The following is a 12,446-nucleotide window of genomic DNA, read 5'->3' as shown; positions in this document are numbered from 1 at the left end:
TCAGGAGGGAGAGTCCTGGATGGCCAAGGGACTAGTGGACAGAGATGGGGCTCAGGTAAGTATTGGAGGGTGCTGGGGAGGCTGCTGCACACAGAAGGCTTTATATCTTAATGCATAGGAACCTTCTGACTTTACAATGCCTTTAAGAATAGGCTGGTCACAATACATAGACAGGTCATGTAACAGGGCTCTTCTCCTGGGATTTTCCTTTCATTTAAAAAAAATGGGCTTTGCTTGCTTTGGAGACTTGAACATTGCCAATTGCTTAAAGCATTTGTAAAGCACACACCTGTGCCAGTGTTTTTTTTTTCCCTTCCCTTTTTCAGTTGTATGATAGCAGTAAGGTCCTATCAATTGCTTTAATAATGTATTCCATGGTTATGGCTTTACAAGACTAGTGATTTTGGGATCCCTGTGGTACAATTGCTGATGTTTAACCTCTTGGCACAGAGTGCATGAAAATATGTGACTTCTCGCAGCCTGCGCCTTGGTGCAGAGGGGTTTGCATGCAATACCGCCGACCATTCTGTGCAGAGAACTCGTGCCTTGATCGCTCCCGCCAGAGTGACTGATGGCTCTTTGAAAGTTCCTGATCGCCGTTTGCGATCGGGACTTTTCCAATCATGTGACCATCATGACAGCCAATCATGGCGGTCACCTGGTCATAAGCCCTGCCTCCCAGCAACGCAAACCCCTTAAAGGGCAAGCGGCAGCTGGCGCCAAGGGGTTAAGACTAACCTTTAGTCTTGCACAGTTGTACATACTTCTCTCCTTTACTATAAATGCTTAACTCAATTTTGGCCATCATGGCCCCTCCCTCCTGTGGAGTGCCCCCACAGCAAGCAGCTTGCACGCTCCCGCCACAGTGACTGACAGCTCTTTGCGCCGTTTGCAATCAGGACTTATCCAATCATGTGAACGCCGTGATAGCCAATCATGGCGGTCACCTGGTCATAAGTTCCGCCTCCCGGCAAAGCAAACCCCTTAAAGGGCAGGGGGCAGCTTGCGCCAAGGGGTTAATATTAAATTTTAGTCTTGCACAGTTGTACATACTTTTCTCCTTTACTATAAATGCTTAACCTGATTTTGCTGCTCATTGTCTACTTATCACAGTATGCATTAGAAGGTAAGCAAGTTCGATAGAACCCCTTTAATTCAATGGATTTAATTTCTTTAAATTGTGAATACTCAGCATTACATGTGGGTATTACCTAGTTTGCATGTAAATGGCAGTCTGTCTATAAGTTCCCATTCCTCCAGACCAACATGTACCCATCAATCCATTTAAATATTTGTATAATATCTTCCCACAAATGATCCTGATTGCATCAAGGTTGAGGGCTATTGAAAGGAGTGCTGAAGTAGGGTGCTGTAACCTTTTCATGAAGCTAGGTACAGTACCGACACGTCCCTTTCCCCTTCCCAATTCCATATCGGCAATGATCTGCATGCATTGCATAGAGCAGAGACAAAAAGATGGCCCCACTGGGTTTAAAATAAGGCCTGTCAATGAAGAGGGAGAAAGAAGAACAAGGAAAATATAGGCAGATCTAACTTCCGCTTTATATGAAGAGAGTCCAGGTTATGTGGTATAATTGTTACATGGATAAAATTCCATTGTTCCTTTTCCAGGCTTGACACCTAGCGCATACTTTGAACCCCCCAGGACTGGAGTGTCTCAATGGTCATGAGAACAAGCTTGAGTACTTCAAGGAAAGCCAAGCTAGGTATAATACATTCAGAACTAGACTCCAACTCCTGAAACCCACAAAGTGATGGTAATAATAAAGTCTTCAGCACAGTATAATATACATTTAAAAACCATAAAGTTTTACAACAGCCATTATGATGGAAATACATATTTCATTTCTCCTTCGCTGATTGTGCTTTTATCCATTTTCAGATTTTCTTTCATCCCCTTTTAACCTGCACTGCATTCGTTTTCATTACATAGAAAGAAAAAATGTGCATGCCTATATAATGACAATTCTAGACCTAATCATATGGGGAAAATATTTTCAAAAGAAATCTCCTGTGATTTTGATAAAGAAAGTTAATGGCATATCTGGAGGTGAGAGGATTGTAACAATCATATATAATTCATGAGTTTTTTTTAAAGGTCCTGTGTTATGAATGCATTTATTGATGATTTTCATGTAAGCTCCACAATACTGTGAACAATTCCCCATAATCTAGTTTTCTTTATATGCTGAAGAAAAGTCAATAGAACTGCTGGGCATCTTTATTTGATATTGTAAACTGAGCAGTTACAGGTACAGAAGTTCAGTAGCATGAATATATATTTTTTAAATATATGTACAAATGAAACTAATATTGGTTTTTGCTGGAGTAGCTCAATTTAAAATTATTACAAATTCTAAATGTTTCCAGTCACAATTTATGTAATATTTATATATATCTTTGTTTGAGAAATATTTCAGCATGCTGAATACTAGCTGCTATGGTTGCTTCCACAACTATAGATTAAACTCTAAATCCACTTTGGGAACCAAGCTTATTTTATGCAGGGCTGAAAACATCTGTAAACCAGGCTTGAGAAAGTTGGCCCTCTGATATGGACTTTCCTTGCTGACACAAGCTTCCCCAAGGCCAAGCAGCTTAATGCGATATTAAAACCTTATATATATATATATATATATATATATATATATATATATATATATATATATATATATCAATAACAAACATGTCATGCGTACTTGCTCTGTGCAGTGGATTTGCACAGAGCAGCTCCAATCCTCCTCTTCTCGGTTCCCCTGCTGGTGCTCCTGGCCCCTCCCTCTTGCCGAGTGCCCCAATTGCAAGCAGCTTTCTTTCTCCTGATCCACTGCTCTTTGTCCATTCAGATACAGAGCATGGCTGGGCCACACCCCCACTCTTATTGGCTCACTGGCTGTGATTGACAGCAGCGGGGGCCAATGTCTCCCGCTGCTGCCTCAGCCAATGAGACGGCAGAGAAGTCAGAGAGCAGCTGCTCTCATGCACATCGCTGGATCAAGATAGGGCTTAGGCAAGTATAAGGGGGGCTGGTGCACACAGAAGGCTTTTTACCTTTATGCAATGCATAGAATGCATAAAGGTAAAAAAAACCTTGAGCCTTTACAACCAATTTAAAGAGTTTGATACCCTTCCTGATACGGTCCTGCTGCACCATGTGCTTGTATGAAAAAGTATCCTTTTCTCTTTCTATTGCTTCCTTTGTGTGAAATCCTTGGTGTTCCTGTCAGTCATTCTTCTTTCCTATTAAATACTGACCAAACTAAGCAGGAGAGCACAGTGTGGTCAGTTCTCTAGCTATACTGGGAACTCTCTGTACTCTCCTCCAATGATCATACTTGTCATGACGCCCCCCCTCTGCAAAGCCTTTGACTGGGAAGCTCAGTGTACTGCTGCTTCTCCTCCCCCCCAGCTCTTGTGCAGCTGAGAACAGAGGGAATGTAATTTCTTCTAAAAAAGGGAAGAAAAGGTATTTGTTTTTTTTTTTGTTTTTTAATCTGTACACATGTTTTGCTTTTCATTTCTATTTCAAATGTAATGGGTTCTTTTACAAGGTAATCATTTACAATGACTTTAGGTCCGTAACATGCATCTAAACCCAAGAACAAAAATGTAGTGTTATAGCTTACTAGTCCTTAGGTGAGGTGGCTGCATTCGTTTTCTGTTTTGAGGCGAAGTACATGTTCTGCAAGAACAGAAATTAACTATTTGTGGCAGAAATCCAGTATCCTTGTAACTTTCTGTGCACTAAATGGAAATCTCAAAATAAAGTAGAATTAAATCATTAGATGTGGTGGCTTCATTGGTTTTCTTTTTTTTTTTTTAGTCTTTTTCTCTCTGTTTTCACCTGTTGATCTGACCAATAACATGCCACATGTATTAAGTGTGCTCTGCTCTGGGTGAATGAGCACAGGGGGCACCTCTGGACAGCAGCATGATCAGTCTGGGGGAAGGGGAGTGCTAGATGGACTAACAGATTTAAATACATTAACAAACTGAAACCAATCTCCAGCTAATACTTTATAAGCAGTTATAGCAAAAGTTCCTTTTGGGATAAAGGTTTTACATAAACGCTGATCATTGAAAGCACCCCTGCTAGTGTTAAATGGTTTGCCTCATCTCTGCAACTGATTCATTCTGCTGGAGAGCTTTGTTTAACCACTTAAGCCCCAGAGGATTTGGCTGCTCAAAGACCAAGAGCCTATTTTGCAATTTGGCACTGTGTGACTTTAACGGAAAATTGCGCGGTCATGCGACGCTGTACCCAAATGAAATAGATGTCCTTTTTTTCGCACAAACAGAGCTTTCTTTTGGTGCTATTTGATCACCTGTGCGATTTTTACTTTTTGCGCTATAAACCAAAAAAGAGCGAAAATTTTGAAAAAATAACAATATTTTTCACATTTTTTTAAAAAAAATGTAAAAATCAAAATTTTTTAACATTTTAGGCCTATTTGTTTTTTGCTACATATTTTTGGTAAAAAAAAATCGCAATAAGCGTATTTTGATTGGTTAGCGCAAAAGTTATTGCGTTTACGAACTATGGGAAAGATTTATGTCATTTTTATTGTTTTTTTTTTTTTTTTAACGAGTAATGGCGGCGGGACTGCGACATTGCGGCGGACAGATCGGACTCCTGACTGACATTTTTGACACTTTTGGGGGTACCAGTGACATTACTACAGTAACCAGTGCTATACATATGCACTGTTACTATAAAAATGACACTGGCAGGGAAGGGGTTAATTTTGTTAGTGATCAAGGGGTTAAGTGTGTCCCTAGGGGCGTGTTTCTAACTGTAAAGGGGTGTGGCTTTTGATGTAACCACAGAGACATACGATCCTACATAGCAGGATCGTATGATCTCTGCAGTTACACCAGGGAGAATGACAGGCGGCTTTGCTTACATCAGCCGCCTGCCTTTCTTCCTCTCCACCGGGAGATCGCGAATGAGACCAGCGGACGTCGGGTCCGCTGGTCACACACGCGGGGATGCAGGGGAACGAGCGGGGCGGGAGCCCCCTGCAGGCTCCTGGGCGAGCGACATAGTACTACGTCACTTTGCCCAGGAGGGGCTGACTGCCGCAGTAAATATACTGTGGGCGGTCGGCAAGTGGTTAAAAAAAAAAAAAGACAGGCTGGATCACCAGGTGAATATAGAAGAAGGAATGCCTAAAAAAGAAAACCAATTCCGCAATCTAGGAAATGGTAAATAATTGCTTTACGGTATAATACCACTTTAAGTTTCTCAGCTATCTTTTGTGAACTGTAGAGGAAGTAGAGGTGTTTGTATACCAAATCAGAAGAGCAGCTTAGGGGAAAATGCGGTACCTCCATAGATACCATGCAGCAAGTGAGCATTGTCATCAAGGAAGTGTGTCACTGGCTGAACCTTAGTAAAAAAAAAAGAGGGGGGGCAAAAACAAAAACTAATGCAGCCAAAATATGGCTGTAGGCTGCAACAAATTAATTTTAGTTTTTGAATTTAGACACATTTTAATGAAGAGTTTTATGGCTTTACCTGGAATATTTACAGTATGTTCAGGATAAAATGACATGTTGGTGATGGCACGGAACTCCTAATAGGAATGGAGCTTTGCTCAGGGAAGCTTTTTATGCAGACAATAATATACTATACATATGTTTTATTTTTTTGCTATGTTTGGGGTGGTAGGTAAATAACAGGCACCCAGCTTTGTTCGTCCTTTACTGTTTATAAATTGTATTGCCACCTTTTACAGTCAAACTTGAGTAACCCCCATTGATCACACAGCAAAAATAAAAATTAAAAAATCATTTTCTTGTTTTTTTGGAGCAGGTTTTTGTATGTAGGACCCTGTAGGTTGCTTATATTGTTTAGTATAGTTTGCAATGTGCATGTAGGGGACATTTTTTACAGGCATGTTCAGCCATTCATGCCCCATATTCTCTTATCAGTCCAGGGAAGAGCACATCATCAAAGCTGAGCTTCAGGCTAAATAAATACCATGTAAATCAAAGTGCTTTATGTATTTTTTGAATCTTGAGGCTCTTTTTTGTATTTTTTCCAAATCTGTGCAGTAATACATAATGAAACCACTCCTCTACTTTGTGTCTGTGCAGGAATTTCCTGTACTACTTATGCAGTGATGATTTTGCCAATAACAATACAAGGCAATGTCTGGGTTTGCAAAAGCATTTGGTGCATACTAAATAGATATATATACTTTGTTATCGAATTCAGCAATAATACATCAATAAATGTATTTTTAAATGCATGTACCTAAATCTGAACCTGGTACCTGCCTCTTGCAATCCTTGAACTGGGTTGGAGTGTAATAGAAGCAGAATAAGGAGTCAATCAGTTTATGAGCTAGCATGATGCATACTTATAACCAGAGGCGTAACTAGAGCCTTCAGGGCCCCGATGCAAGAAACCATGAAGGGCCCCCCCAGATCCCTGGCCGGGGCCCTTCCCTTCAAGCCCAGGGCTCTTCCCACTAATCCTGGGGCTCTTTACTCTCGTTGCATGGCCTTTTATTACGGTCCCGCAGCAGGATCCTTTCACAAGTTCTGCAGTGGGCTCCCTTCCTGCAATCTTTGGGCCTCCCCACAGTGGTGCAATGCCAGGGCCCGGTCGCAAGTGTGACTTTTTCAATCCTGGAAGTTCACCCACTGGTTTGCTACTGGGCCCCCTGGAGCATGGGGCCCAGTAGCAATCGCAACCCCTGCAACCCCTGTAGTTACGCCCCTGCTTATAACAAGAGAAAGCAGAGTGATGGATAAGGTCATCACTATTCTGCTTCACCTTTCACTGTCCAATCACAGGCTGGGGTAAAGCCAGGCTGACCTGGGCTCAGCAAATGGATAAAATGATGGCCAATGGAACGAGGACATCTAGTGGCAGAAAAAAGTACTGTGCATGAGATCTGTGTATTGAAGCTGAATATTGCAAACGCTAGGTTTTTTTTTTTTTGACGCTAGTTTTATTATTTTCTCTATTCATAGACTATATCATGTAACATTATTTTTCGTTTGCATTTGGCTTTAAAAATATATCTACTTGTACCACATAGCTCCTTAACCCATATTCTCCTACAAGCTGTGAACCTAACATATTTTCGGGATACTGCACTCCTACAGCTGGAAGTCGATGGACCCTTTGCTGGGGACTTGATTGATCGAAGAAATGAAGAATATGTTCTTGTACAAATTGCTCTAATAGATGATCCTGGTTCAAGGAGGCGTCGCCCTACACAGGTTGCAGTCTTTATATAAATGCATACAAAAACATATTTGTGCGTTTTGGACTTCTCGTCCTTAAAGATTACAATTAGAAAAAAAAAGGAAGAATGCGTTTTGGTTTCTGAGCAATAAACCTCTTCAGTGCATGATTAAGAGGGCATTGATCACACAAAATGATTTTACTGAAGCATGCAGATGTCAGTATAATGTGTAAATATAACTTACCTCCAGAACCACTATTGATCAGCAGTTTTGGCAGTTGGCATACTTATCAAATATTCCAAATTTGCTGGGACAATTTTGTTTTTAATTCAATTGAACTGCAATGCCCGTGTTCTTGGTTTAGTTCTGGGATCAGAGCTGTGGGGACAGGGAGGGCTAGATTCAGCTTGGAAGTAGGTGTAGAGACTGATTGTTTTAAGGAGCCAGCCATCAAAATGGTGTTCTCTCAAATGGCCTCTCACCTGGCAGCTTTTAAAATAGAACTATAGGCAACAATTTTTGTTTTTTCATTTTGGACAGCGTAAGGGAGAATTATAACCCATATCAGATTTATGTTGCCATCTGTGTACTATGGCAGAGATTTACCTGCACTTCCTGTCCCATAGCCAAACAGAAAGTGAGAGGAAATCCTTGCAAATTAAGGGAATTCCTTGGGGACCCCCAGGTCACCAGAACTCCAGGTCATTGGAAGATTTCCCCTTTTATTACTTTTCTGGGGACAGCCCAAAAATTGGGATTTTCGCTTACTTTCAATGATAACGGTAAACGGGTCAAATAGATTGAATATCCTCAACAAGGGCACAAACCGCAATAAAAACTGACATATATTCTAATCTATCTCTACTTCATCCAAAGCGAAGTAAAAAAATTGCCTTAAGTTATACTTTAATTTATCAGAGCTGCTTGGACTAGAAGAACAGAGTTACTGTGGCCAGGATGAGTGGGGGGCATGAATGTACATGTATAAATATGAGAAGTAAAGCAAGTATTTAACTCTGCAAGAGTCACATTTCTCTTCTTCACAATGGCAATGCAAATCAAATAAAGCATGCATGCACATGTTATAAGGCATTATTTTCAAACCACTCATTAACTTTTTAATTTATAACATAGATATCAAAATTCTTATTACATTTATATACCTCCAACTTTTTTCGATTGGAGCAAGGGACACCTATTAGCAAAGGTATGTAGGCATAGGGCATGCCCCTAAAGGAGGTTTATGCAAAAAAAATTAGTTTAACCACTTGCTGACTTGCCGCCGTCTATATACCGTGGCAAAGTGGCGCTATTGCGCGAAATGACTTACCTGTACGTCGGCCCGTTCAATAGCCAGTAGATGGCGCATCGTGCTGCCGGAGGTGCCATGGCACCGTGATTGGCTAGCAGGGATGTCAATAAATTGGTCCGGGGGACCCGATGTCCGCCTGCTACCCACGATTATTCCCGGGAGAGGCAGAAAGACTATCTTTCTATGTAAGAGCAGATCGGAGCGCTGCAAGGGGACAAGATGGAGATCTTGCGTTCTCATGCCAGTGCCATGGCACTGTGATTGGCTAGTAGGGATGTCAATCAATGGGTCTGGTGTACCCGATGTCCGCCTGCCACCTGCGATTATTCCCGGTGGGGTGGGGGGTCCCCCAGGTGTCAGAATAATAGAGAACATTGTGAGAGATCCCTGAATCCATGTTGCTTGTGTGGATACGTGGATCTGCAAGTTTTTTTTTTTTTTTGGTTCAACCCCCTGGTTGAAAAAAAAAAAAAACTCTATGTATACCCTGCTTTAGTCAAATGATTGGGCACCCTCCCATACCAAGACGTAAACTAGTATTTTTCGCAAAGAGTTCAAAAGAAACGGTATTTTTTTAAGGAACAGCTTAGATACATTAAATATTTATTCCCTATTATAGCAAATCTCAAATTCAGGTCAACTGTAAGGATTGAAATCCTAATTTGTAGTATGTCAGATATTCAACAAATATATCCAATAGTGAGTATATGAAAGATAAAATGTATAATTATATAAATATATATATATAACACAATCGGCTCTCAGCGCTCTCCCCACTGAGCTCTTTAGAGTGTAACTTCAGCTCTCTGCTCCCTGTTTTCTGAATTCTTAAGCAAGCCTTATAAATTCTGAATTTTGAACAGATGTAGAAAGAGAAGACTGCCGATAAACAGGCACAACTTGTGTAGGAGAATTTGTTTCACCTCTGTGTATTACCTGGGCTAGTCACTTCATTGGATATATGTAAGGGTTTACAACCACTTTAACTACTTACCCACTGGGCACGTAAACCCCCCTTCCTTACCAGACCAATTTTCAGCTTTCAGTGCTCTCCCATTTTGAATGAAAATTACTCACTCATGCAACACTTTACCCATATGAAATGTTTGTCCTTTTTTCACATAAATGGAGCTTTCCTTTGGTGGTATTTAATCATCATTGTGTTTTTTATTTTTTGTGCCAGAAATGAAAAAGACTGACAATTTTGTAAAAAAAATGCATTTCTCTTTCGTCCACCGGCGGATGTAGCTGCTGCTTTATATCATAGTTGGATGGGTAATAAGCCCCTCCCACTAGGAGTGACCAGGTAGAGCCAAAGGCTTTGACACGCCCAGGGGGACGGGGGTCCCTGGGCTATTACCCCATGCCTCACCGTTGCATCTTCAGTCTTAGCTGCCTGGTCTTAGGATCCTCTGCAGGAAGATCTTCTATCTCAGGGTCCGATCTACCATCCTGCTTTACAGTCGCTGGCTTTAACGGCTTGGCTGTTGAGAGCAAGGTGTTAAGGACAGGAGTCTGTCTGATTCTGTGATCCCTACCTTACTCAAGGCTAGGAAGTCCACTTCTCGGAAGATTTATCATCGTACGTGGAAAGCGTACATTGCTTGGTGCGAATCGCTGAAGCTGCATCCTAGATCCTTTGCTATTAGCAGGATCCTGACCTTTCTACAGAAAGGGGTTGACCAACGTTTAGCATTGAGCACTCTTCGGTGTCAGATCTCGGCCTTGGCTGTGTACTTCCAACACCCTTTGGCTACGCACTCTTTGATTCGTACATTTCTTCAGGGGGTTCGTCATTTGGCTCCCCCAGGAGGTCTCCATTACCTCTGTGGGACCTTAATTTGGTTCTATTGGTTCTTCAGAAATCTCCATTCGAGAACATAAGATGCATTTCCTTGTTTGCCCTGTCGCAGAAAGTTGCCTTTTTGGTGGCTATCACCTCTGCGTGCAGGGTTTCTGAACTAGCAGCGCTATCTTGCCGCTTATCCGATAATACACAGGGATAAGGTAGTGTTACGGCCTAATCCATTTATTCCTAAGGTGGTTTCAGACTTCCATCTGAACGAAGACCTAGTGCTTCCATCACTCTGTCCGAAACCTTCACATCCTAAGGAAATTGCCTTGCCTTGCATTGCTTGGATGTGGTTCGGGCGATACGGGTGTATCTGGAGACTACTGTGTCTTTTCGTAAGTCAGACTCTCTGTGAATACAGATGGACTCCGTAAGGGTCAGGCTGCGTCTGTGGCGATCATCTCTCAATGGAACAGACAGACGGTGGTGAAGGCATATTTTCTTAAGGACAAGGTTCCTCCTTTCCCTGTCACGGCTCACTTTACATGGGGGTTGAGTGCCTCTTGGGCTTTCAGGCGTCAGTGATGCAGGTTTGCAAGGTGGCCAATTGGTCGTCTGTACATAGGTTCACCAAGTTTTACAGAGTGGATGTGTTTTGCAGGCCGCCATTTAAGGACCAGTCTACTTTTCCTACTCCTTTATGGTTTTGTTACAATTGAGCCCCAGTTGTTGCTTGTAGGGCTCCATGTTATATAGTTGGCTATGTTAGCCGTAGGAATTGCATTCTTTTAAGTTCTTTCCCTACCCCTCAGTGGTTACTGCTTTTGGACGTCCCATCCGCCTATGATTTAAAGCAGCAGCTACATTCGTCGGTGGATGAAAGAGAAAATGGGATTTTTTACTTACCATAAAATCCATTTTCTGAGACCACCGTTGGATGTAGCTCCCTCCCCTCTTTTCTCTGAAGAGTTGGGTTTTGGTTAATATTCACTGCTTGCAACTAAACTGAAGATGCAACGGTGAGGCCAGGGGTAATAACCCAGGGTCCCTGCCCCCTTGGGCGTGTCAAAGCCTTTGGCTCTACCTGGTCACTCCTAGTGGGGAGTGGCTTATTACCCATCCATTTATGATTTAAAGCAGCAGCTACATCCATCAGTGGACTCCGAGAAATTGATTTTACGGTAAGTAAAAAATCCAAAATCCAATTTTTGGATGTGGTACGGATAAGCACTGATGTGGCATTGATGAGCACTGACGTGGCATGGAAGTGGCACGGATGAGCACTGACATAGCAGGGAGGGTGGCACAGATGAGCACTGATGTGGCATGGATGTGGCATGGATGAGCACTGACGTGGCATGGATGAGCACTGACGTGGCATGGATGTGGCATGGATGAGCACTGACTTGGCATGGATGTGGCACCAATGACCACTGACTTAGCGTGGATGTGGCACGCATGAGCACTGACATGTCATGGATGTGGCAAGGATGAGCACTGATGTGGCAAAGATGAGCACTGATGTGACACGGATAAGGTGGGATGGATGTGGCACAGATGGGCATGGATGAGGTGTGGATGAGAGACAGATGTGGCACAGATGAAGCCCGGATGGGCATAGTTGGGGTATGGAGGAGGCAGAGGATGGGTGCAGTTGCATTTTCTCTCCTCGCACGATGTACCGATCGTTGTGTTTAGTGTGCGAGGAGAGGAGAGAAATGAACCGGACATGCGCCGGTTTGTTGACAAGTGATCATTCCGTCATTGGACGGAGTGATCACGTGGTAAAGGGCCACTGTCATTGGCCCTTTACTACGATCCGTGATGCGCCGGGTCCCCAGGACCCAGCGAGCATGAACACTTCAAATGTGTGCACCCCTGGGGGTGCACAGGAAGCGTGATTCTGGAAGGACGTCATAGTACGTCCTAACAGAATAAGACGACCGCGGTAGCCGTCATTCAGCTATGGCCCGGTCGGCAAGTGGTTAAATGAAAATGCAAGATCTGCCTAAGGACTTTCCCCTCCACAGAAAATGCAAATAAAAAATAAACTTGAACCGGAGAAAAAAGTCTGCTTACCTAGCACCCAGTCTTTGGTGGGCATGCAAAGGTGAGGGT

General features: G+C 42.6%; 1 protein-coding gene across 2 annotated transcripts in view; it reads left to right on the top strand.

The window, feature by feature from the left end:
• Positions 1 to 12,446, top strand: part of OCA2 (OCA2 melanosomal transmembrane protein) — a 524,044-nt gene that overhangs the window by 235,511 nt on the left and 276,087 nt on the right. For both annotated transcript variants that reach the window (XM_082246739.1, XM_082246738.1), the window contains one exon: positions 7,100 to 7,257. In XM_082246739.1, the coding sequence (XP_082102865.1) occupies positions 7,100 to 7,257 (158 nt within the window). The remainder of the gene's footprint in view (positions 1 to 7,099; positions 7,258 to 12,446) is intronic.

Source organism: Pelophylax lessonae, assembly GCF_965119305.1.
Source record: "Pelophylax lessonae genome assembly, chromosome: 2".
NCBI classification, from domain to species: domain Eukaryota; kingdom Metazoa; phylum Chordata; class Amphibia; order Anura; family Ranidae; genus Pelophylax; species Pelophylax lessonae.
This window is presented reverse-complemented; position numbering and strand designations above follow the sequence as displayed.